The 27774-nt window shown below is 34.5% G+C and overlaps 1 protein-coding gene across 1 annotated transcript in view; it reads right to left on the reverse strand.

Annotated features, from left to right (window-relative positions):
• Ppp1r12a (protein phosphatase 1, regulatory subunit 12A) overlaps positions 1–27774 on the reverse strand; it is a 114031-nt gene that overhangs the window by 18363 nt on the left and 67894 nt on the right. The window contains exons 5-17 of the mRNA XM_013018758.1: positions 24382–24456; positions 23481–23569; positions 23212–23369; positions 18136–18260; positions 12506–12727; positions 11219–11313; positions 10128–10232; positions 9106–9273; positions 8550–8726; positions 5301–5391; positions 4053–4253; positions 3683–3851; positions 982–1103 (exon numbers count right to left, since the gene is read on the reverse strand). Of these exons, the coding sequence (XP_012874212.1) occupies positions 982–1103; positions 3683–3851; positions 4053–4253; positions 5301–5391; positions 8550–8726; positions 9106–9273; positions 10128–10232; positions 11219–11313; positions 12506–12727; positions 18136–18260; positions 23212–23369; positions 23481–23569; positions 24382–24456 (1797 nt within the window). The remainder of the gene's footprint in view (positions 1–981; positions 1104–3682; positions 3852–4052; positions 4254–5300; positions 5392–8549; positions 8727–9105; positions 9274–10127; positions 10233–11218; positions 11314–12505; positions 12728–18135; positions 18261–23211; positions 23370–23480; positions 23570–24381; positions 24457–27774) is intronic.

A 27774-nucleotide genomic window follows, 5' to 3' on the forward strand; every position in this document is an offset into this window, starting at 1 on the left:
ATAAGCAAAAAGAAAAAAGCGGGAAGTGGTGCTGTGGCTCAAGTGGTAGAGCGCTAGCCTTGAGCTGAAGAGCTGAGGGACAGTGCCCAGGCCCAGAGTTTAGGCTCCACGACTGGACCCCACTCCCCCTCACAAAAAAACAAAAACAAAAACAAACCTTACGGTTGTACTCATAAGCTTTTTGAAACAGGTGTAATGAACTACATTGTTTAATCAAGAAATTGACTCTCAAAATAAGGATGACAAAGATTGAGTACAGGGATTTTGCATTGCCATTTTTACATTTATAAGGTATATTTTTACTATATGTTATACTTCAAAACAAGGTTTCCAGGCTGAGAATGTAGCTGCTGTAGAGCACTTGTCTAGATTTAGTCCTTAGTTTTACAATAAAAATGAGTAAAAAAGAAAGAAAAAGCCTGTTCTTTAAAACTGGGAAAATCAAGGTACTACAAAAAAGACAAATTATGTTTGCTGATCTGTAAATGTGCCATGTTGAAACAGCATAAATTTTTACAGTGCTATTGTATATAAATAATGATGTCAGACACACAATTAAGAGATATGGGGAAAAAAAACAATTTTGCTGTAATTTGGTAAGTACTACTTCTACCCATAATTCTTGGACATGGAAATAGTTCTGTTACATACAACTTGCAATTTTATTTTGTTTGTGAAAAATGAGATTAAAAATAAAAATGAGACTTGTGAAAGTTAGATAAAGGAGCAATTTAGCATTTTAAAATAATAAAAAAGTATATTTTGAGCAATAGCCATTACAATTTTTATTCCAAAATTGTGAAAGAATTCCTGCTCTTAAATAATAGAATGTAAATATTTGTTAATCATTTTTATAAAGAACTTTAGTCTAAACCACAGTGGTGAGTTCAAGAATATATAATTTCAGACATATAAGAAATTATTAGTTTATATTTGGGCAACATTATGAAAAACTATCAAATAGTTCTAATAGGTTCTCACATCTTGTGTCCAAAAGGAAACTCCTGTAGATCTTCTTTTCTCTCTTGGTCGACGACGTTCTCGGATTGATTTAGGTTGCGATTTATCTTCACCTTCTTTCTCCTCTTCTTTTTTTTCTCCCTCTGTTAAAGATTACAATAGTGGTAGCAATTTATCTTGAAAGTGCTTTGAAAATATGTGTAAAAATAATTCTAGGTCAGCTTACTTTTTGAAGCCTCCCAAATGTATCCAGTCAGTTAGGTTTTTGATCTTTTTGGTGCTCCTGTACACTTGATATAAATGTGCAACTCTAACTTCTGGTAAGATACATTCCTAATGATCATGAAAATAATTACCTTCATTTTCCTAGTGTCTAAAATAACTTTTCTTGAAATGATAATAACATTTGCTGAATGGAAAATAATGAAATTCTTTAAGAAGAATGGGACTCTAGCTATTAATGTGTGATAGCAAGGTTGTTATATATGAAGTTAATTCTAAGAGGCAAAAAAACCCCAAACAAACATATCAATAGTGAGAGAAGTTATAGGACCCATACAAATTTAAATCAATTTCTTCTACTATTGCCAATACTTACATAATAGTAGTACAATATTTACTTTATTAATATTTGACAAAATTATGGCTCACACTTTTCTGAAAAAATATATTTGTCTTTTGTTAAAAATAAATCAACATATCAATAAATCAATGTTAAAATATAAATATAAAAATGTTAGATTTGTTTCCTCCCTGCAAAGTTTCAAACTTGTATAAAAATATATTAAGGCCTAAGAATACATTAAAAATGTACATGTATGTGGAACATGGGTTTCTATTAAATTAAAATAAAAAATGATTTAAAAATAATAGTCATAACAAAAGAATGGTTAATGCTATTTTTCAATAAAGTTTGATCAAAGATCTAAAGCAGGTGCATGTTGGTGGCTCATGCCTGTAATCCTAACTACTCAGGAGGCTGAGATCTAAGGATCATGGTTCAAAGCCAGCCAGAGCAGTAAAGTATGTTTCTTATCTCCAATAAGCCACTAGAAAACACCAGAAGTGGCACTGTGGCTCAGGTGGGAGAGTGCTAGCCTTGAATAGAAGAGTGCAAGGACAATGCCCAGGATGAGAGTTCAAGCCACAGGACTGAGGACCCCTCCCCCCCAAAAAAGAAGATCTGAAGCTCCAATATGTAATATAAGTGGGTAAAATGGGACAATGGCCCAGGAGGACATAGTGATGAATGGTGGTAGGTGTGTGTTTTATAATAGACTCAGCCAACTGTTAACATGTGAGAATTCAGCCTCAGTGTTGCAATTCGTTTGTCTTTCTTTTCTAGACATGACTTGTGCATATTAAACAAATGACCTACTATTGAGTTACATGCTTAGCCTTCAACCTTTCAAGAAAAACAAAAAATACAAACTTTTTCCTTTTTTTGGTAGTATTTGGGGTTTGAACACAGGACCTCGTGCTTCTTAGAAATGTGCTCTATAGTTCCAGCCCTTTTATTTTAGTTATGATTTTTGATACGGTCTCAAATTTTTGCCTGGGCAGGCCGAGACAATTATTCTACTTATGCTTCCCACTCTAGCTAGGATAATAGGCAGTTACCACCATGCTCAACAATTTTTTTTTTTTTGGGTCTGGTCGTGGGGTCTGAAGTCTGGGCCTGGGCGCTGTCCCTCAGCTCTTCAGCTCAAGGCTAGTGCTCAACCATTTGAGCCACAGCGCCACTTGCAGCTTTTTTCCTTTTTTGCTTATGTAGTGCTGAGGAATCGAACCCAGGGCCTCATGCATGCAAGGCAAGCGCTCTACCACTGAGCCACCTTCCCAGCCCATGCTCAACTTTACTGGATGAGATAGGTGGTCTAATATTTTCCGTGAGCTGCTGGCCTATGGCCTCAAAACTCCCAATGTCTGCAACTGGGATTACAGACATGAGCAACAGCCCCTCAAACCAGTTTATATATAATTAATCCTAGGCTTACATGTTGCTTAAAATTTTTACAAACACTATATAGGTGTCACATCTAGTGGTTTAATGACTGAAATATTTCAATAACCACCAAAAAAAATCTGGAAATTCAAAAAAACTTAATTTTATGACTTACCCTACATGATTACTGGTATTATTATGCTTAATATTAGACTGTGCTTGAAAAGACAAAATGTCTAAAACTAAGAATAATTTTATTTAGTACTCACCTGTGATAACAAGTAGGAATTACAATTTTATTAGGAAGTGTATATTAAATAAGAAAGTAATGGACATGTAGCTGAGAAATCTACTTTCTAAGAAAGCTTGAAAATTTTGTTTTAGCAAAGACATCAAATGTGTTAGGTGATTCTAGTTAAAAACAATTTCATATACAAACAAAACCATTTAAAAATACAATCTACATTACATAGGCAAGAAATAAATAAAAGCACCTGAAAACTGCTACATTAATAAGTCACCCACCAGTTTCTCTACATTCACTTCATAGGTGGACATGAAAATCTTTGTGAGTATTAACTTATAAAGGTTTTTGTATCAACTTCAGACCACAGCAATTGCTGTATCTGTTTTCTACTTTGCTCATGTTCATGCTTGCATTCTTTCTGTTTAGGCTAAGTAAGTCACAGTTTAAGTAATTCCTTTTCAGAATAGGAATACCCAATTTTAAAGATTATTTAAAGAAAACAATGTGTTAAAAATATTTGATCTTCCTACCTCTTTCATTTTCTTTTGTTAATCCTCGGGAGTAGGCTGATGTTATACCTACAAGACTATTTGGCCTGTTGAGTTGACTTGAAGCATACAGTGAACTACTCAAGGAAGAAAGTGAAGACGATGGAGTGGTTGAACTTGAAGTTGATACTGGTCTGTAACGTGGATAAGTCTGTGAAACATTAAAATTTAAACCTATTTGAAATAGTAAACACAATAAAAAATATAGAATACTAAAAAGTAATTTTCCAATTCCAACTTCCAGCTAAAATTTTTTCATATTTTATAGGTTTTGCTAGCACATAAATCTCTTATATATTTAAAATCATACAAATGATTCATCCCACTTGTTATAGCTCATTAGATATATTACCTCATCATATGTCCTTGAGTACTTCTGTTTATATTCATCCTCTCTAGATGTTTCTGACTCTTTCTTTTCTTCTTGTTTTTCTTTATCCTGTTTTTCTTTCTCTTCTTTTTCTTTTTCTTCATTTTCTTGCTCTCTGGTTCTGGTAGAACGACTTCTTCCTATTGTTTTTTCCGCTTCCTGAAGATCAGTCAATGTCACTCCCTACATACAAAATGGGATAATTATAAGAATGAAGTTTGTTTCAAAAAGAACATTTTTATAATAGACAGATGAATGACTTAAAAGTCAAAGATGCATATTTAGAATTGGTTTGATAACTAAAATTTTGAACAGCAAATTGTATTCATCTGAACTCTGGGCCTGGGCACTATCCCTCAACTCTTCAGCTCAAGGCTAGTGCTCTACGACTTGAGCCACAGCGCCACTTCTGGCTTTTATTTTTCTGCTTATGTGGTGCTGAAGAATCGAACCCAGGGCCTCATCCATACAAGGCAAGCGTTCTACCACTGAGCCACTTTCCCAGCCCCATTCATCTTTAAATGAAAAATAGTCGTACTATATGAGTACATGTTTCTAGTTCAGATAAGGAAGAACCGATATATTCATGATTTATTTATTACATGTATTTATGTTTTAAATTTAAAAAGTTAAAGTTTAATGAAGATTTCAGTAAGAATACTGTTTTTAAAGGTTAGACCAAGAAAATAAAGATACAAAAATGAAAAAACTATATTAAGACAACAGTTCACTTTGAAAGGTAAGAAATGGTTAAGACTGAAAGAGCTTTATACTGTGAAGCTGCTCAAAGTAAAAACACAAAGAAATATGAGTAGAATGACAAGGAGAGAGTAAGAAGATAATTAACTACTCTGAGAGACTTTATTTTTTCACAGTGTACATTAGCTGTTTAATATGTCCAAAAAGAACCTATTTTCCACCCTCTCAGACTTCTAAGTATCCACAGAACTATAGCAATTATTAGATACTTTATATGATTAATTAATTATGCACTTATCAAATATTCTTTGCCAGATATCAAATTAATGAATGAGGGACTAAGAAATAAAACAAAAACTCCTCAAATACTCAAAGAGATACAAAGTTATATATAGGTGAATGTATATACTATTAACAGTGTAACCATAGTGACATCAATATTTTTCAGAGCAAAGTGAAAAAGATTATTTGTATATATTAAACATGTACAAATATTTGTATTTTTACTTGTGTTATACATGTTAAATATACCTGTGTTGATCGTCTAGACTGTCTTGCTTGTCTAGATCTTGCTTTTCTTTGGGATTCAGACTCTTCATCCCTAACAGGAGTGAGGTATGATCTATGGTAGTAAAAAAAAATTAGTTGGAGATAACAATGTCTATGAATGCAAATACATATCAATGTTTGTGATTAAACATCAAGTCATATTTAATGAGTTTAAAGAAAAAAAATCTTTACAAAATGGTTGTAGCCACTCTGAAATTGAAATTCAATAATAAAATCTGATCATTTCTTTTTAGATTGGACTAAATCTAAAAATTATGTAACATACCGTATTCTTAATTTCTTCCTAACTGTGTAGCTCAATTTTTTTTTTTTTGCTGGTCTTGAGGCTTGAACTCTGGGCTTGGGTGCTATCCCTGAGCTCTTTTGCTCATATGAGCCACTACCACTTGAGCCATGGTGCCACTTCTAGCTTCTTCTGTGCGACTTCTTCTGTGATTTAATTGGTGATAAGAGCAGACTTTCCTGCCCAGTCTGGCTTCAAACTGCGATTCTCAGATCTCAGCCTCCTGAGTATGAGGATTATAGGCATAAGCCACTGTTGCTTGGCTCATGTAGCTTAATTTTTAAAACAGGATACTTAAGGAAAAATGTAAAGAACTGAAGATTAAAAAATTTAGCTCTGGGGAAGGTAGAGTGCTTGCCTTGTATGCATGAGGCCCTGGGTTTGATTCCGCAGCACCACATAAGCAGATAAAGCCAAAGTGGAGCCGTGGTTCAAGTGGTAGAGCTCTAGCCTTGAGCTAAAGAGCTGAGGGACAGCGCCCAGGCCTACAGTTCAGGCCCCATGACTGACCAAAAAAAAAAACAACAAAACAAAATATTAGCTCTGTTGAAGGACACAGAAGCATTAAGCAAAAGGCTAATTTACCATAATAGAACAGGGCACAGTTTTTGGTTGATTTTAATGGAAGAAGCTGCCTTACCCCTGCTCCAACACTATCCAAAAACAGTGATAATCTAACCTTTGTTAATATACAATTCTTTCAAGGTTATTTTATTACTAGTTTTGAAATTTTAGTAAAAATTTACCTGTCAGTTCTATTCCCCTTAAGGGGCCAATTTCCACTATTTATTTATAAAAATTTTTTTTTAAAAAAAGGAGCAGGATATGGTAGCTCACATCTCTTAATTTTGGTTGCTCAGAAGGCTGGGATCCAGAGAATCATGGTTTAAGCCAATTGGACTGCAAAGTCTTCAGTCACTTAGCTCATTTAAACCAGTAAAATGCTGGGCTTTAGGTATGTAAGAAGTAATGGAGTACCAGTGGAGCAAGTGAGCCAATCAAGTACAGCGCCCTGAGTACAAACCTAGGAATAGGCAAAAAAAAAAAGAAAAAAAAAGTGTGTGTGTGTGTGTGTGTATGTGTATGCCTAAATACTTTACCAGTACTTTTAAATACAGAACGAAAGGTATAGCAGGTGCTGGTGGCTCTTGTATGCAATCCTAGCTATTCAAGAGGCTAAGATCTTGAGGACTGAGGCTCAAACCCAGCTGGGGCAGCAAAGTCCTCAAAAAAATGAGATTTCATCTCTAAAATAACCAGCAAAAAGCTGGGCTAGCTGCACGTCTAGAGCAGAGTGCTAGCCAAGCAAGCAAGCCAAACAAATGCAATTTAAGGGGTTCAAACCCTTGTACCCGTAGCATAAAAGAAGACAGGTACCAAATTTCTTTCTAAATTTTTATTCACTAGCATATATTCCGAATTCCTTATAATACTGCTTTTAGCCCCCTTTCTGGTTTCCTATTAATTTTAAATGACATGTGGTTCACTGACTAAACTCTAGACTGTCAATGTCTTTGTTCAGTGCAATAATATAGTGAGTAATCCATACTCCAAGCATTCTTGCCATTGTGCTTTTTACTAATGATATAATAGGTATCACATTCCTGTTCATACCTTGAACAAAAAAAACCTGAAAATTCAAAAGGATATCTGCCCAAAGATAAGCAAAGATAAGACAGCCCTCTGAAACATAGCAGCTCACATTTACCTGAGAATTCTTACAAAATTAAGAGTCATTTTTTGTGTGTGTAAAGCTAAGTAAGTTTATTTTCTGCCACCTGCCTCTCTTTATAAACCCCAAACAACTGTCTAGTCCCTTTTCTTTCTTCAAATGCTACTTTAAAAAAAGGATTTTTTATTCTGCTCCTTAATATGACCTTACACATATTGACCTAACAAATTTCTGAGTTTTAAGTACCCTATCTTCTATTTATTTCCTGTATGTCCTTTAAAACTCTAAATTCAATAGCCTATCTTCAAACTCCTTAGAACCACAGGTTTTTCAGAATTCTTTTAAGCATTTGTGTTCATTTTATATGCACAGATATTCATATTTCTTTCCCTTCACACCCAATTTTATGACTCATTATTATCAACATTAACTTCTGTTTTATCTTCCCCTCCTTTATCTCTCTGTTTCTCTTGGCCTCAATTCTTCTATCTCCATATGCTAAATAGGTGGGATTACAGGCAGACACCACCATATTTCCAGTCCTCCAACACCTCTTTTACCTAATAATTTTGACATGAAAATAATTTTGACACATCAAGACACAGTAGGGAACAGGGTGTAGTCTAGTGGTAGAGTCTCTGGCTTTCATCTCCAACTAACAAAAAGGAACAACAAATAAAAAAGAAACAAAGAAAAAAAGAGTAAAGAAAGAATAAAGATAAAAGAAACAAGCCTCTTTTTTCACCCAATTTTCTTTTGTAGTGCTGCCTTTCAAACCCAGAGCCTTGCATATGCTAGCAAGAACTATACCACTGAACTCTACACCTATCTCTATACCTCTACCCAAAATTTTTATAATGAAAAATTAAAAAACAGAAATAGGTTAACACTCATCAAATATCTAAATAAAGGCAGAAAACAATGAGAAGAATTTTATCATGTTGCCTCTAAGTTCTCATTTAGATCTGTATCACAATTTAAAAGGAAAAACACAAAAATCTGGCTTGTTGCCTTTAAACAGTAACACTAAATCTTTCAGAAGCAGGCAATCAAGCCTAAATACACATAACTGCTAGTTATATCAATTTGCCTAGTTCTGAGCTGATGTATACAGTACTTCATTTATTAGCCTGCTGAAGAGATAGTTGTCAACTTCACACATTAATGAACAATGAACAAAATGGAACAAAACAAACAAAACTCAACTTTCACCACAGGGCACACTTATCAGCAGTATTTTAGAGCCTTTACACACCTGCGTCTTTCCCTGACCTCCGATGTGGAGGAGACAGTGCCAGCAGTAGTTGTAGTCAGGGTTGTGGTAGAAGCTGCAGCATTTACAACAGTTGGAGCAACAGGAATGGTCACTGCCGTAGGAACACTGTCCTTTTCTTTTTCAGTACTATCCTCAGCCCACAAACGATTTGAGGTACTATAGCATCATAAGCAGCAACACAAAAAAGAGAAAAGGAAAATAGCTAAACAATGAAAGCACTTTCTAGCAGCTGAAAACATGTGACAACAGGGATGGATTTTTTAAAAACATAAGGCAAGACATTGTTCAAGTCAATCAAAACAGCTCATCCAAAGCTGTTGGCATGAGAAAGTAACATGTTAAGCAGTCTAATTAGGAACTTAATTTTTACCCCGAACATGCATAACTGCTTATTTTTGGAACCAATTTTTGTTTGCAAATAATTTTAACAGGGTAAATAAGAAAAAAATCCAGAGCCCCACAAACTTCTAAACAAAGATGCATGCACATACATAAGCACACACAGTAGACCTGGACGCAAATGTATGTCACTCACCTGCTTTGTGAGCCTGCTGAGGAAGAACCCGTTGTAATCTTTGTAGTAGTGCTTGTGCTGGAAAATAGGCTTTTCTGAAGCCCAGCTGCAGAGGTAACTGTTGGTGTTGATGTGGTGCTTGGAACACTAGAACTAATCAAATCATCTTGTCTTCTACCAAAGGAGCAACTAAAGGAAAGAATCATATCTATATAGGATGTATTTGCATGTGTACTTGATATTTAAAGTCTTATACATTATACGAACTCACAAGACTAGGAAATATCTAAAAAACTGTGTTTCTACATACATATATAGGTATATGTATGTATGTATGTATATCCATCCATCCATCCATCCATCCATCCATCCATCCATCCATCCATCCATCCATCCATCTATCCACCAGCTCCAGCACCAAGAATTCCATCTATAATTTGCTAGAGTTTAGATAACCTCACTTATTTGGTTTTGTATCATCTTACGCTTCCTTCCAAGCCTTTCAATAAAAGACAAAGATGATACAATTTTGTATTTCACATTTTTGGAGTATTTGGGGTCATATGATCATGTTACTCTAAACCTAACAAAAAAACCCTTTGATTAAAATGAAACCCTTAACTTTTGGGAGAAAATGTTTTTATACTGAGTCAAATCCCTAGGAGTAACTTATGCTTATATGGCAATCATATCCTTTATTTTCCCCTAGTTGCTTTTGGTAGGGGACTCAATTAGAGGCTTCTCCCCCTCTCTAATATGATAAAATCAACATTCTAAATGGAGGCATTTTTTATTGCTCTGAGGTGTAGGACAAGTAGAAACTGTCCACATCATAAGTTATGGCTAGTTGTTTTATGAATTACACAAGAATTAAAAGCATGCCAGAGCACATCATTATGATCTTTACATATTGTATCTTTACATCAAGTTGACTTAAAGAAAAGTTAAAGAACATAATAACAACATTGAGGAATCCCAAACCTAACTACCCATGTATTTTAAATCAATACATAAAAAACAATTAAGAACTGATTATTTATTACCTTTTATGGTAAGTGGATCCTTCATTAATAGAGCTATTTTTTTTAAGATCATCTTCCCATTTTCTTCTTGTATAAGAACTACTTGTTCGCAAACTTGAAGATTCTCTGTGAAAAGAACATCCTTCAGATTCTGGTACATAATTTAAAAATAGGATTAAAAAAGGTGTACACTGCTGGGTACCAGTGGCTCACGCCTGTAATCCTAGCTACTCAAGAAGGCTGAGACTGAGGACTGTGGTTCAAAGCCAGCCTGGGTAGGAAAGTCCACAAGACTCTTATGTCCAATAACCTACTCAGAAAAAGCTGGAAGTGGCACTGTGGCTCAAGTGGTAGAGTGCTAACCTTGGGCACAAAAAGGCTTAAGGACAGTACCCAAACCCTGTGTTCAAGCCCCAGGAAAGGCCAAAAAAAAAAAGGTATACACTAATACATATCAGAAGTAGAAATTAGGAATCTACTTTGGAAAAATTCTTTACATCAAATAGTGAATGTAATTATATTTTAAAGACTGTCCCTGAATATAAAGAAAAAATGCTATGATCACAAAATATTGTGATTCATAGCATATCTACAGCATTAAGTCAGTAGCATGGGGAGATACAAACACTTTAATCAGAAAAAATGTGGTCTTTGGAATATTATAGTGACAAAAATAATGGTTATTAAAAGTATAAATATGGCTGGGTGTGGTGACTCACTCCTGTTATCCTAGCTACTTAGGAGGCTGAGATCTGAGGATCAAGGTTCAAAGCCAGCTTAGACAGGAAAGGCTGTGAAACTCTTATCTCCAACAAACCACTCAGAAAACCAGAAGTGGAGTTATGGCTCAAGTGGTAGAGCACTAGCCTTGAGCTAAAGAGCTGAGGGACAGTGCCCAGGCCCAGAGTTCAAACCCACGACCAACCAAAAAAAAAAAAAAAAAGGTATAAATATATATGAAACTGTACTTCCTCAGGATCATGTATTTGGTATTCTATCAGGAAACATCTCTTTCCCAAATCCATATCCTATACAATTATAATGCTCATATATTATCTCTGATTCTTGATAGCAAGGAACAAATGAACAAAGAAAGCACATAATGAGCTCACCTGTTTTCCTTCTCTTCAATATCAGATGTACTGGCTAATCGTCTTGGTATTGTGGGCGCAACATATGCAAGCCGTGTTCCTTTACTATCTTTCTCCTATACAACAAGAAAACAATAAATGAAAAATAATTTTTGGGCTGATTATCAGCTTTACTGAAAAGGTTATTTTACAATGCATAATCACATGGCCATCTTAATTTGTTTTGTAGTATTCCCACAGTTCTTAGCTTAATGTCAAAAAATGATAAAAATCACATCAGATACTACATACACTGAAGATTTGTCTGCCCAAGCTAATTTTTTCCATTCTGCTTAAGTTAGAAAATAATTCAACATTTCTCTAAATATGGTTTAGAGTATGTGGTGACAGTGAGACTGAGAAATTGTTGGTAACATGTAATAAAATACCTAAAAAAATTAAAGAAATAAACAGAAAAAAAAGATGGGGGAGGGAGGGAAGAGCTGTGGAGATGGGGAGGGAAGGGATGGTCAGGGAAAAACAAAGGAGGAGACAACAATGCTCGATAGGAAATGTACACATTACCTTAATCATGTAACTGTAACCCCTCTGAACACTATTTTTACAATAAAAAACATATTAAAAAATTAAAACTAACTTTAACCTCAGAATATCTGATATAAGGAAACAGAATGACAATGCAGGGGGTATGGATCAAAAAACAGGAATTTATATATGTTTAAAGTCTAAGTACAGATCACACAGTAAAAAAAAAAGAATCTAGCCATATAAAATAGCACTGAATAAATTGCAATATACCAATGTAGTGTATTATTAATACTGCCTCTCAAAATATAATCAAAACTACTCACTACAACACGTAGCTAGCGGCTTACAATGTAGCAAACCAAACGCTGGTAAAAGAAAGTGCAGATACTGGGTGAATATAACCTATAAGCATTCACATTCTACAAAAGAAAATGTGTTTTTCAACTTTGGAAACGTATTGAATAATAATGAAACAAACCTACTTGCTGGTAGACTTGTTTCATTATTATTATAATAAATATTATAATATTATTATTCTATTATAAGGAGGACAAAAGATTTTAATTGAAAGTATTCCTAAAGTTAATATTTTGATCAATCACATCTGATCTTCTCAGTACTTATTTAAGTATCTGCCTCACGTAGATACTGTACGTTCTGTATTATGAAAATCATTACACCAGGTGAATTTATCTGATACGATATAGATACCTCATTGAAAATTTATCAGGTTTGACTCTGTTGGAGGTTTTATAAAAACCAGATGATGAAATGAATTACCTTTTCTTTATTATCCAAAGAGGAGGAAAGTCTGGGACTTGAAGCTGAACGTATAACTCCTGCGGTATCTTTTTCTTTCTGAGCTTCTTTTGCTGCTGTGATTTCAGCAAGTGCACCATAACTTCCAGTCTTTCTAAGTCCTAATCTCCAAGATGCAGGTGACTCATCTTTTCTTTCTTCTTCTTTGGGAGAAACTTTTGTAGTTGTAGTAGAGGTTGGAAACTGTTGTTATTGTTTTTAAATAAAAGGGGAGGGAAATGAATTATCAAAACTGATTATTTCTTAATTTGGAAAAGGTAAGTTTACAAATTAAGGCTAAAATTGTAGTTAATAATTTCAGGAAGAAATTTTTTTTACCAAGTATGTTAATGTCTTAGTCAAAAATATAAAAATCAGAAACTGAAAAGGTAATAGATTGCCTTTCCAGAGGTTAGATTTAAGAAAACACACTACACACTTATTATCACACAGGAAAATTATGATGGAGACATAGAAAACAGAAATAAGCACGCAGTAAGGACTTAAAATCATGCATCTTTGGAACCAATGTTTGTATTAAACTTGTTATGTTGTAACCTAATATACGTTCTTGCACATAGAGATGCCTCACCATAGATTTTTCGCCCTTACTGGGCACCAGCACAATGCCAGTTTTGCGCAAGCCCTGCCTCCATGATGCAGGATTTACTGACTCCACCACAGGCATGAGAGAAGCAATGAAATCAAACTAAAGCCAATTGAAATAAGACAGGTAAGGAGTTATAGACTGAAAGCATGAAAACAGAAAAGGGAAGTTAAGAGCATAATATACTGTTTTTTTTGGTCCATTTTAAACAGGGTTTATAGTAAGTTAATGACCTAAAATTGAAAAATGACCTAATCTTTGAAAAGTAATGGGGGCAAGTTTTAATTTTAGCATGAGGAAATCAGAACCAATATAACAGAAACTTTTAAAACTAGCTAACGGAGCAGACAAGAGTATTGCTTATGTCTGAACAAATTATGGCATTTGAACTTTGTTTTGATTATGAAATGCCAACACAATAAATCTGAAAACTGGAATTTTCTAAGTAATGTTTAATACAATAATATCTTAAATTTGTTATTTAATTTTCACACATAAATTGAGTTAGCTTAATTCAAAACTTTTTTATGCACAAATATCAATCCCATTTTTAGGACTTTGCAACAGTCTTAAAAATGTACCATATGCTATCTTTAAATAGTTTACTTCATCAACTTCTAGAATTGAAATGTTTAACCATATCAAAATGTTAATTATAGATAGGTAACTATAGCAACTATCTAGTTGCTGTAAACAAAGACTACTGATAACTTTAAAAAATTTTTGTTTTGTATTTATTGTTAAACTTTGCTATAATTAGTAGGCTTTTCAACTTTAGTTATAGTTCCTATGATGCTAGAGAACTAATTCATGAATAAAATTATTGTAGTTTCAGTAATTAATCTGTCTCAATAGGTTCTATGTATTTCTCGGTTCCTCAGATGCATATTCAAATATCTCAGGATATTGTAACAAAGTCACAGGGGGTTACATTGAATATGTTTTGAGAATCTAGCCTAAACTCCCATTTCCAGCATGAAAAATGTTTCTTTCTCTTCCTTATTTTTCCCTAGTTTAATTTTATTCCACTAAAATCCTTGCTAAACCTAAATAATTTTTTTTTAAGTTATGAAACGTGGGCTGGGAATGTGGCTACCAAGCATGAAACCTCGGGTTCGATTCTTCAGCACCACATAAACAGAAAAGGCCAGAAATGGCACTGGGGCTCAAGAGGTAGAGTGCTAGCCTTGAGCAAAAGAAGCTCAGGGACAGTGCACAGGCCCTGAGTTCAAGCCCCAGGACTGGCAACCACCCTCTCCCCCTCAAAAAAACCAGCTGTGAAACGTAACATCTCTTGGGTGCTACAAAACTTATTACATTGTTAACTTACTTGAACCTAAATTGCTTAATATGTGAGACAAACATCTATTTTTCTCCTTTCCTTTCTTTTTTCTAGGACCTTACTAGGTAGCCATGGCTGGCCTCAAACTCATGATTCTCCTGCTTCAACCTCCAAAATGATGTGCCACCAAAATCAACTATAAACAGTTATTTCGTTTGGCTAAGTAGTAGTGATGTGGGGGAAAAACCTACTGAAACACTAGTATGGTTCCACAGACCAATAAATGCTGAGATCGCTGTAATATTCTATGGAGAATGACAGGCACATAAGCTATTGTTTACTGATCTGAGTTTAAAGGGCTAGACTGTGTTTTGGGTTTTGTAGACCACAGATAATATATAAATGAATGAAAGTGGCTATATTCTAGTAAAAAAAAAATTGAGGGGAACAACTTGGATCACAAAATAGTCTTTTTTTTCTCAACCATTTAACAATGTTAAAACCATTCTGAGCTTGTGGGCTACACAAAAACAGGTAGTGAACCAGTTTTAGCCTACCAGCCATGGTTTGTCAAACCTACCCAGATTCTTCCTGCTCACCAAACCTGAGATGTTTTTCTTCTATGATAAAACAGAAATAATGAATAATACTTACTGTTAAAATAAAAACCTACAGGTAGCCAATATTTAAAACCTACATGTAACCAATTATTTACTAGAGTCTGGCCCTAAGGTTAAGTGCTTGATATGGGTTGTCTTATTTAACCCTTCAACTATCCAGTGGATACTATTATTAGGTACGAGTTGTCAAAATTGAGGTGGTAAACAGCAATTCTGAAATAGGTATTTGTTGCACTGTTAAGATGACATATTCTGCCTAAAATGAATTTGGATTAAGTACTGGTTCAGTGTTTAAAGCACATTTTGATTTTACTTGGTAATAAATAAAGCTTTCTGCAATGTTTAATAATACCTTCTACTTGCAACTTTTCTTCTTTTGTTTACTGTATTTTGACTTTCCTACTTTTCTGATCACTCCATTTTAAGGTTTTTATTCCTTCCTATTAACAATTTTCCCTTTTCTAGCTCTGTAACACAAGCATTTCTCAGTTTGTTCTCTGATATCCCACTTTTCCTTTCTACTTTCTTCTGAGGGTAGGGATGAGGGTCTTTTCTATTTCATCAGGTTAACTATTAATTCTATTTAGCCTATGTTCAAATTTGATATTCTCCACTGACTATAAAATTTCTAGTTCTGAATTTCTATTTATTGGCAAAAGAGTTATTTGACAATAGTAGGACAACTGCTTAGTTAAGTAATAAAGACAGCTCGAGTTTCTTGCCCAAATATAATTACAGGCAAGGAGTTTCTGACAACTTGTGATTAATTCTATGCTTTTAACAGCCAATAAATAAAAAAAAATACTAAAAGATGGAGGAATAAATTTAGTATTCACTGAAGTACATGGAGGTTCTAAAAGTATATTAAATTTTAATTCAATTAAAGCTTGGTGGTATTAGTTACAACATAATAATTGTCTTCAAAATTATGCAGACAAAGCCAGTGCCAGCTACTTAAGAGGCTGAGATCTGAGGATCATGGTTCAAAGCCAAACCCAGGCATGAGAGTCCATTAGACTCTTATCTCCCTCTTATCTCCAACAAAACACTCAGAAAAATTGGAAGTGGCACTGTAGCTCAAGAGTGCTAGCCTTGAGCTGAAGAGCAGAGGGATAGTGCCCAGGCCCAGAATTCAAGCCCCATGACTGACAAAAAATAAAAATAATTATGCAGGAAAATTCTTTCTGGACTATTTCATATTAAAATATATACAATTATGACTTAATGATCATAGGTTCTAACTGAATTCAAGAAGCTCTAAGTTCTGGAATACAGAAGAAAAGAGTTTATTCAAATTTAGTATTTAATGTACCAGTGAAAGCCACTCAGTTTTCCTGCTAAGAATTTATGTAACTCCTTTTCTTTTGGAAGAGTTAGAGAGCAGGATTAAGTCTAACAGTACACAGTTTCAATTTTTTTCTACTTTATGCATTTTTAAATTTATGGATCTGGAGAGCCTGACTGGAGGTTCTAGTAGGGGAGCATGGCTACTCGTATACCCTTGACTGAAGTACAGTCCTCCTCTATCGGGGATGGTTGTCCTTTTTGACCGAGCACGCAGCCTCGGGAGGGATATACATGGAGTGATGAGGGAGAGCCAGATCAGCTGAATCAACCCTGGTGACCAATGGGGTGACAGACGTCACAGCCAGATTGCCCTCAGATACAGTATTTTGTAATTTATATAATCTACATTTGACTACTTTGAGCAAGACTGGCGACATAATAAAATGCAGGGATTTAAAGTCAGTTATCCAATTTATGCAACCCAAATACCATGAGACAATCAACAAAAATGCCTAAAGGCAAAGATATGGCAATTATACTCCCCTGTACAGTCTTTGAGTGGATCCTGAGTTTGAAGAAATAGGCTGTAATAAAATATTACTGGAAGTGCAACTGGGATCATCTGAGCATGTATATTAGTGAATGGAGATAACAGTGCTGTATAAAAATTAGATTTTTCTAATTATAATCACTGTATTGTATGAATAAAGGAGCATTTTTAAGGAAAAATACATATTGACATATTTAGGAATATTTTTATGACTAGTCGGTTGTTCAATGTTTTGAAAAAAAGCTTATATGTATACAGAAGGGGATAAACATGCTCACTGTAATTTATGGCTAGTGATGAGAAAGCTTTATAAAGAGATAGTAGCATTCTAGCTACTCAAGTGTCTGAAATCTAAGATTAATGGCTTGAAGCTAATGAGCAGAAAAGTCCATGAGCAGAAAAGTCCATGAGTCTCCAACTAACCTGCAAAAAGCCAGAAATGCAACAGTGGCTCAAAGGATAGAATGCTAGTTCTGAATGAATAAGACAAAGAACAGCACCTAGGCCCTGAGTTCAAGTCCTACTAGGGAAAAGGAAACTCCTTATAAAGATGACCACACTCACTGGAAAACACTGCATTAGTGGAGAACAGAGACATAAGAGAAACAGAGAGGAATGGAAAAAAAAAATCTAACATTTTGGAAGTACATTTAATCAACCAACAGCTGTCTATCAGCCAACCCAACTGACTTTACCTTTGATAATCCTGTTTTGTGACAGATGAAGAAGATAAAAATGGCATTCAACACCCTAACAACTGAGAAGCAGTGGGGCAAGGCTGCTCTCTGGTTTGTAAATCTCAGTGTTTGGGTTCTCACTGGCATCCCATAGGGGAATCTAGGCACTCTGTATTGAGTAGTAGGAAAGTCTAGATATTGGCTTCTCTCACTGCCTTTTCAGGCCCTACTTACCCATTTGAGAAATTATCAATACACATCTCTATTAAAGAGATAAAGGATATAAAACCCAAGCTCTCAAAATAAAAATTCAATAGGAATAATAAGTACTGTAACCACTGGTTTTCCTATTATGAAAGTCTTTCTTTTTGCCATTTATTTTAACAGTTACAACAATCATTAAGTATCAAATGTAATATCAATTACAAAAAGAATTTTTAAGAAGTAGATTTTTTTTAAAAAAGGTTCAGAGAAAAACATATGTTTTGGAGGAAAAAAATCCTACAAAATTCAGAACTGTTTTAATGAGTTAGTCCAAATCGCACTTAAACAAAACTCATGTATTTTTGGAAAATACAATTTGGCTTACCTTCTTAATAGGTGAGGTGGGTGTCCCTTGACTGGATGACAAAGTAGGTGTTGTAACAGCTACAGGAGCTGCTTGTGTACTACAAGAGTTGGCATTAGTTACAGAAGCCACTGGTTTTGTCTTATCTATTTAAAACAAACAAAAACTGGAGTCACATTTTATTTGAATTTGGGTTCAATGACTATCTTTTCCTACTAGTCTTTACACAGTAAATTCCTTAAAAAATAGTTTTAAGGAGTTTCTAGAAACGTGTTTACCTATATGCTGAAGTAAGTACCAATTAAAAAAAACACAAGTCTTCTGAGAATAAAAGATACAAACACGGGCTGGGAAGGTGGCTCAGGGGTAGAGCACTTGCCTTGCATGCATGAGGCCCTGGGTTCGATTCCGCAGCACCACATAAGCAAAAAGAAAAAAAAGCTGGAAGTGGCGCTGTGGCTCAAGTGGTAGAGCGCTAGCCTTAAGCTGAAGAGCTGAGGGACAGCGCCCAGGCCCAGAGTTCAGGCCCCACGACTGAACCCCCCCCCAAAAAAAAAGATACAAACACAACCAATTCTGTACTTTTAAAATGAAAGAAGTAGGCTCAGCACAGTGGCGCTTACCTACCTATCTATAATCCCAGTAACTGTGAAGGAAGAAATTGAGAGGACTGCAGTTTGAGACCAGCTTGGGGAAAAATACAGTGAACTCCCTATTGCAAGAAATAAGCAAAGTGTTTGTAGTACCCACCAAGTTGAGAAGAAAGTACTGCTGATTTGAAAGTCTGATCTGGGGGAAACACAGAAGACTCAGAAATAACTAAAGTAAAAAAGACTCAAATGTGGCTCAAGTAATTTAGATCTGGTTAGCAAGTACAAGGCTTGAGTTCGAACTCCCATATTGTGAAAACAAAACTCAGGAAAATGAAATACAAACTAAAATTCAAAGAGTTTAAGATTTAAATTTGAATGCATAAAAGCAATGTAACTTAAAAATTAAAATAGCTAACTATAAAAGTTCCTAATGATAAACAGTATTATTGGTGATCTAAAACTTTGGTTTGGTTTGGAAGGCACTGAGTGTGAACCGAGTACCCTGGTATGTGCTAGGCAGGTGTTTTAGTACTTGACCCCATGCTTACATTCCTTTTTTGCTTTTAGTTTTTTTGTAAGGTCTTGTGTGTTTGCCCAGGGTCCATCTTGGACTGTGATTCTTCTGAGTAAGACTGACATCCCAAGTACATGGAGTTACAGATGGCTTGTTGAGATGGAAATCTCATTAACTTCTTGCCCAGACTGGCCCTTCAACCACAATTTTCTTGATCTCCACCTCTGTAGTAGCTGAGACTACAGTTATAAGCTACTTTGCATGGTTGATGGTTATTTATTTTAGCAAATATTGTTGGAACCCCTTTATTTGATTTTAATGAATAATTTAAAAGTGAAACCACAAACGCAAAGTCACACCATTTTTTCCTGCTACCTCTGAAATTTATAGATCATTTGGAAGCAATTAAAATATTTGATCGAGTTTCCATTTTCACCTATTTTACAAGAGAAAGGGTATTAAAAATAATGGGCTTGATAGTTATTTATAAAAGAATTTAATGAAAAGCAGTTTTCATATCAAATAGTTTCCCAAGGAGATAATTTTACAGCGGAAGGGGTTGCTTTTTCAGGTTTGCCACCCAACTAGGTATGATAAACCTTTGTTGACATTGAAAATGTGAGAGTAGAAGTCCTAGTATTTACATGATACAACTGTTGGTATGGTCAATTTTCCTGGTACACCAAAATGATAAAGTACAAAGCCTCAGAGGAACATGTGAAGTCTGAGAGAAACTAAGCAGAGAATAACTGATACGTATAAATCTAAGGAACCAATACAAGGCAATCTGATATAGTTATAGAATTATTATTTATAGAATATCAGAGTTTGAAAAACTATCCAGCTAAGACAGCCCAACTTTTCTCATGTCATAATCACCAACATTTCAACCAAAAGCTGTCAGGGAATTTACCAGTTAGTGATAACACTGGCCTAAGGTTAATGTCTCTTGTTTATTTAAGATAGCTCCTCATCGATGATTGAGCAGTGAATTTATGTATATAAAGGTCTATTATAATGTTGGTTGCAGCACTATTCACTATAAACAAAACATGAAATCAGCCTAGATGACAAATGGATCAAAAAATCATTGTAGATATAGAGTGGAATTTTACTAATCCATTAAAGAATGATATTGAACCATTTGCAAAGAAGTGGAAGAACCTAGAAAAAAAAAAAAAACCCTAGGGTAAAAAACATGTTAAGTGAAGTAAGTCAGGCCTAGAGAGAAAAAGGATGCATGTTTTCTCTCATATGTAGAAGCTAGAATTTACAAATAACAGTACCTTCAAATATTTGCAAAAATAAGTGTGTTGCTGGGTGCTGGTGGCTCACACCTGTAATCCTAACTACTCAGGAGGCTGAGATCTGAGGCTCACAGTTCAAAGCCAGTTTGGTCAGGAAGGTCCATGAGACTCTTAGCTCCAATAAACTACTCAGAAAAAGCTGGGAAGTGGTGCTGTAGCTCAAGTATTAGAGTGCTAGCCTTGAATAAAAAGAGGCTCAGAGACAGTGCCCAGACCCCAAGTTCAAGCCCCAGTCAGGGGTGGGGGTGGAGGGAGAAGTATATCAATACTAATGACATTATCTCATGATAGTTTTTGCATTACCTAAGGAAATGGCACGAATTTAAATGCTATTAGGTAAATATGTACACTGATATTATTTAGATTAATAAATACTTCAATTTTACAAATTATAGGAGCTAACACTACAATGCAGTATATAGTATCCAGAGAAAGCAGTGATCTTTTTTTTTTTTTTGTGCTAGTCATGGGACTTCAAGTCAAGGCCTAGCTTACCCTTCAACATTTGTGCTCAAGACTACTGCTCTACACTTGAGCCACACCTCTACTTCAAGCTTTTTGGTAGTAGACCAGGAGATTTTCCTGCCTGGGCTGGAAAAGTAGCTAGGATCCTCAGCTTCCTAAGAAGCTAGGATTATAGGCCTGAGCCATGGGTGCCTGAAAGCAATTTTCTTGATTTTATAGATAAGAAATTTCAAGTTAAGTAAGTTAGGCAATATATACTTACTTGCATGAATGGATCAGTTCTTGTTCCTAAATATTATACTTGCGGATTTGCATATAATTTGCTTTTATAATTAGATATTTTAATTAGCATGTTATTCAAACACATTTTGACATTAATTGACTAGCTATCTCTCTAGTTCCCAATTTCCCTTACATGATCATCCCAAAGGATATAATAGGATCATGTAACCAAACAATATGAAAGCAATGAAGTAAAATTTAAGTCTCTTAAATGACTATAATTTAGCTACTAGTTATTTCAGACTGTGTTTTACAGAAAAGAATTGTTGGAATGGGGATAATTTAGAAAATGTAAGAAAACTGGGCTGGGAAGGTGGCTTAGTGGTAGAGTGCTTGCCTTGCGATTCCTCAGCACCACATAAGCAGAAAAAGCCAGAAGTGGCGCTGTGGCTCTAGTGGTAGAGCGCTAGTCTTGAGCTGAAGAGCTGAGGGACAGTGCCCAGGCCCAGAGTTCAGGCCTGACGACCAACCAAAAAAGAAAATGTAAAAAACAAAACACATTTTGGTTTACTAATGACCTCCAAATTTGTCCTGATAAAAAGTTTTTCAATGATCAAAAATATTAATAGATATAGAATATTTTTTCCTGATAAAATCTGTTGAAATGATAGTTTTTAAATTTAAAACATGAAAATATTACTATTTCATTTAATTCAGAATTTTGAGCTATTATCTGATACAGGTTAAAAAATGTTATTCAATAAAAGCAACTCGTCTACAAAAATCTATAAAAACATACAACCAAGAAACACAAAGAAGCTACAACCTTAGTAGCAAAAAGAAATATAAATTGTTATAGTCATTTTTATAAAACAATTTGATAGTATCTATGAAAACTGAAAATGTATGCATCTTGTGACTAAATGATTCAATTTCTAAGTACATTAGAAAATCTCTTGCATATAAACACAAAAGACAAGTGGCTCATGCGTGTAATCCCAGCTATTCATGGTGGCTTGATGTTCAGGGTCAGCTGGGAAAAAGATTTAGTGAGACACTACTCCCACCAGTAAGCTGGATGTGGTGGTGCATGCCTGTTATTCTAGCTATGTAGGAGGTAATTAGGATTGCTGTACAGGCTAGTCTGGGCTTTTAAAATGTGTATTATATTAGAAATAACAAGCAAAAAAGGGTTAGAAGGGAAATGTATATTTGATGAAATACTAAGTAACAGTTACAGGGATAAATTACATTGAAATAGGTTCACTCATAGGTGAACCTAAACATTAAATTTTTAATGAAAAGAAGCAGATACATAACAATTCCTAGAATATAGAATTAAACACAGAATCAGAAAAGCTGTATATTACATGTAAAGGCTAGAAGATTACAGAGAAAACTAATGATAATGACGGTGTTTTGAAAAGAAGAAAAGAAATTAATAAATTTTGGTAAAAGAAAACATGGTAAATAACATGAAAACAGCAACTATTAAGTTTAAGTCTTAATAGGCTAAATAGGTTTTTTTTTTTTTACATTATATATATTTCTACACATACATATTTCTCAACATCCTCACAGGAAAACATCTGACTCAGCTCCTACTTATCATTTCTTAAAGGAGAAATTGGTATGCTGTTGGGACCACCTTCCTAAGATTTTGGGCCCCAGAAAGCAGCAGCAGGAACATCTTGAATTGCTGATAAGTCATTCAGAGTCTATCTGTCCCATGTACGAGAATCCTTACAGGAGTAAGGGAGTCTCAGAAGCCTCCACACCTTCAAATCTAAAATATAGGTCTGCAATGAGTAAAGCAATACAAGAGCCTCCAAGTGATTATCAGATATACAATTCACTAATACTCACTGAATGGTTTAGAAGGTAACCAAAAAAAATGTACCAAACCTATCTGAAAAGCTTAAAAACCAGGCTTGTTCTTGTATTATTTAAAAAAAATAAAATGCAACAGAAATTAATTTATCATTCAAGTTTTCACCTGTTTCAGCTTCTGATTCTGAGTCATCTTCCTCATCTTCTTCACTAGAACAGCTAGATTCATCTTTCTTTCCTTCTTCTTCATCATCAACCTTCTCTTGTTCCAGAGATTCAATACGTGAAGCATTTTTCTCTGGTTCAATTATCAGTGTCTCTTTACTGTGAAAGGAAAACAGCATTCAAATTATTTTAAACACATAAAAAGTGTGTGAACACAGTTTCCTTCAGATCTGCAACACTAACAAAATCTGATTTTCACATTTTACTTACTTTTTAAAGGTCTTCTGTGATTGATTATTATCCATATTTGCAGTCGATTCAATCAGTGGAGACTTCTTATCCCGTTTTTCACTATGGAGCTTTATATAAAGTCATACAAAGGAAAATAAGAATATTATTAATAGGTAAAACATACTTTGAAATAACATAAGTATCTAAACCCTAATGTAAAAGCAGATAAATGATTTAAACTTTCACTGCCAAGAAAAAAATCTGAGCAAAGAAAAAAAGAAGACTAGATTAGTAAAAAGCTCTAAGCCAAACCAAGTTGAACATAATTTTTATATCCCTCCAAATAGTAAAGACCCATTATCTAAATAGGATGGCTAATGGCTTTTTTTTTTTTTTTTTGCCATTCCTTGAGCTTGAATTCTGGGCCTGGGCACTGTCTCTGAGCTGTCTTTTGTTCAAGCTAGCACTCTACCACTTGAGCCACAGTACTAACTAGAGATAAGAGTCTTACAGCAATCCTGAAATCTCAGCCTCCTGAGGCTTGAGCCATTGGCACCTGGCTGGCTAATGGCATTTTACTTATATTTGTTTCTTCGTTATTTAAATCCTTATATGTTTGCTATAAGAAGTCTGGGATTTTACAGTTTATACCTTCTAAGTAACTTTACTTATGAAGTTACAAATACATGATAGTCTTGAGAATATACATATTATAGTTATCCATTTTGTGAGGAAATAGCATTAAGGATAGGAAACATTAAAGGTTAAGTATCATCACTACTCATTTACAGTCTTCCACTGTTATTTAACATGATTGCTAGGAATAATTTAAAACAAAAAAGTACAAAACTCCCTAAGAGTGCTTTTTAAGTGTTTGAAATGCAAAAGTATTAAGAGAATTCATCCATATAGGCAAGATTTAGGCATTCATCAAACATACCAGATTTTGTTTCTTTTGCAACTCTTCTAAATATCCTAAAATGTCTTCATCTGCTACATCAAAGGCTGTTTGGCCCTACACAGAAAATAAAGGCAGTGATGTTAAAGAGACAATAAATCATAAAATGTTGCAGTAATTCAGAATGATTATGTGGGGAAAAGTTAGGTAGCATTTTTAATGGAAATTTAGATCACATGATACATCAATTCCGAAGGCATGTATGAGAGACCCAGGTGAGAAAGAAGCAGATGAGAATGCTCATTCACTCACCTCACTCATTCATTTCTAAACAATATGAGTCAATGTTCTAAGTATAGACACAGTAGGACAACCACTACCATAAGAAATTTAAAAATTTTTCATCCTCTCATGTCCTTGAGCAGATACTCTCCCTCCCATTTTCTCATTCACCCTAGACCAAGGCAATAACTAACCTACTTTGTCTCCATATATTTGCTTACTATGTTGAACATTTCATCTAAGTGGAATCTTACAATATACACACTTCTATCACTTTGAATGTTTTAAGGCTCATTCACACTATGATATAACTTCTTCACTCCTCTTTACTGACAAATAAGAATCTACTGAATGACATGAACATTTTTCTAATTTCATGAACAGGTGAACTTTTACTTTATGCCTATAATAATGTTGCTATGTACTTGATGTACAAATTTCTGTGCAAACAATTTTCATTTCTTGGCTGCACTGCTTATAGAATTACTGAATCACGTGAAAGCAGCAAACAACTGAGAATACAATGAGGAAGAGTGAGACCTTCAAACTAACCAGTTAAGAGTTAAAAAAAAAAAAACCGCTCCTAGGACTGCCTTAAAAAGTCAATTCAGTAAACCCATTAACCTATAAATACACTAGAGCCATTTTTCTTAGCTCATTTATTCTAAATGAATTGCTTTTATAGACATCATCTTGTATAGTTGATGAGACCAAAGGGTTATTATGATTTTCATTATACAAATGAGAAAACCTAACTTCTGATGATATGAGCCTAAGCCCCTAGGTGTCAGCGTATATATACCACACTTTCTTGATCCATTCATCTACTGAGGGGCATCTGGGTTGGTTCCATATCTTAGCTATGGTAAATAATGCTGCAATAAACATAGTTGTGCTGGTAGCTTTAGTATGGTCATGTTTGTGATCATCTGGGTAAATGCCCAAAAGTGGGATTGCTGGGTCATAGGGGAGCTCTATGTGGAGTCTTCTGAGGAACCTCCATCTTGACAATAATATTAAATTAAAAAAATTCCAAGTAGAAAAGCACTCTTGTTAATATTAAGGTATGTAATATTTAGATACATTTTACTAAAGTAATTTCTTTTAGTCAGCTAAAAAAGTGAGATAAAAACTATTGTTTCAAATCACTACCAATTTGTAAGATAAAATGATAGTAAATGTGTTTGACAGTTTGCAAATAAAAATGAGGCAAAAAACTCTAAATACCTTTTTTCAGAAGAATTCTTCACTTTTCATATAAACTTTCATATTTTATAAAGGATTTTATATATTTTCGATGCTATACATTATTTCCTCAAGTCATGTTTCTTATTATTAATGAATTCATCAAAAGTGAGGATGAAAAAATAGTATTTTTTAGACAAAAGTACTAATGAAGGAATAAAATAATAAGTTCAGGCAGGCTTACACAATTAATTGGTAAGGATTGACTTATGTAAAATGTTTTCATAAATAAAACTGCAAAGGAACAGGAGAAAAAAGAAAAAAACTTTCACTATCAGGACTTTGAAATTATTCAACTTCTCTGCAAAATACTTACATAACTTCATATGGTTATTAGAAGGGTAGCATTAGATAATATGTGTAGACAAAAGGTTGAATACTGTCAAATTCAAAGTAATTTTGAGGCACAATCCTCTCTATGATCAATCCACTAAAATGACAGAGTAAAGTGGTAAGGTTATAAACTGAGGGTGATGCTGGGTACTGGTGGCTCATGCCTGTAATCCTAGCTACTCAAGGAGGTTTAAATTTTAGGATTAATGATGGAAGCCAGCGGGGCAGAAAAGTCAATGAGACTCTTATCTCCATTAAATCACCAAAAAAGATGGAAGTGGAGCTATGGCTCAAAGGTAAAGTGTTAGCCTTGGGCAAAAGCTCAGGAACAGTGTTAAGGCCCTAAGTTCAAGCCACAGGATTCGTATTTAAAAACAAAAACAACAACAACAAAAAAAACCCAACAAATCCAGAGGGAAGAGGTGACACTGTTCAAAAAGAAATGTATTCATTACCTGACCTATGTAACTGTAACCCCTCTGTACAACATCTTTACAATAAAAGAAAAAAGGAAAAGACAGGAATGGAGGAGATTAGAATTCAGAGGTTAATAGGTATCCATTGATTTCTTGAGAAATATCCTAATTGCAAGGAGAATTTCTACATAGAAACAAATGAAACATGAATTCTACCTAAAATCATCTGGCATTTAATTTGAAATTACAATTAAATAGTGCTAACATTTGTTTATTGATTACAAAGTTACTGTAATTAGAAACAAGAGAAAGCAGGCTGCTGAAAGTTTTGACCTAAACTTCAAACAGAAAACTGTACTTATAAGTACAAATCTCTAATTTAAGAAGAATCATTCTCAAACATTTCCCTTGACTTTGAAGATCTTTCATTACATCTTATCCTTTTCTTGGCTGTACATGTCTTACACAAAATATATCTTAGGATCAATTATGAAAATACATATGGCAAAAGAGGTCAGAGGCCTTCTTATCTCTTTATGTCAGCAGCTAGGGCATAATCTGCATTGTTACCCTCAATCTTCAATCATTTATTCATAGCCAAATCCTAGGCATCTATGGTATGCCATATTTACTCTAAGCTACAAATGATTAAGCTCACTAGAGCACATATGTTTTGACCTCTTAACAGTTGGTAAATGCAATTTATTTACTAACCTGGGTAAGGATGAGACTAGCAAGAAAATTGGCTACTCTGGTAACATGACCCATAGTATTTCAAAAGGAGTAGAGAAGAAAAATCTAATCTAATAATAGAGTTGATATTTTGAATCTTTTTATGATTTTCTGAGAAACATCTGTATGACATTTGTTTCTTCCTTTACCCCAATTGTGAAATGTTAACTAGTTAATTCACGAAACTGTTTTCTCATATGCAAAACTTAAGAAACTAGAGGTTGCACTGTACTTGTTATAAAACTGTATACATTTTACCTTTCTCATCTCACTACCTTTTCATGTACCTATGAACAGGTTAATAAGAATATCAGCTAAAGGGCTGGGAAGGCGGCTCAGTGGTAAAGTGCTTGCCTTGCATGCCAGAGGCCCTGGGTTCGATTCCTCAGCACCACATAAGCAAAAAGAAAAAAGCCGGAAGTGGCGC

Source organism: Dipodomys ordii, unplaced genomic scaffold, assembly GCF_000151885.1.
Source record: "Dipodomys ordii isolate 6190 unplaced genomic scaffold, Dord_2.0 Scaffold3, whole genome shotgun sequence".
NCBI lineage: Eukaryota > Metazoa > Chordata > Mammalia > Rodentia > Heteromyidae > Dipodomys > Dipodomys ordii.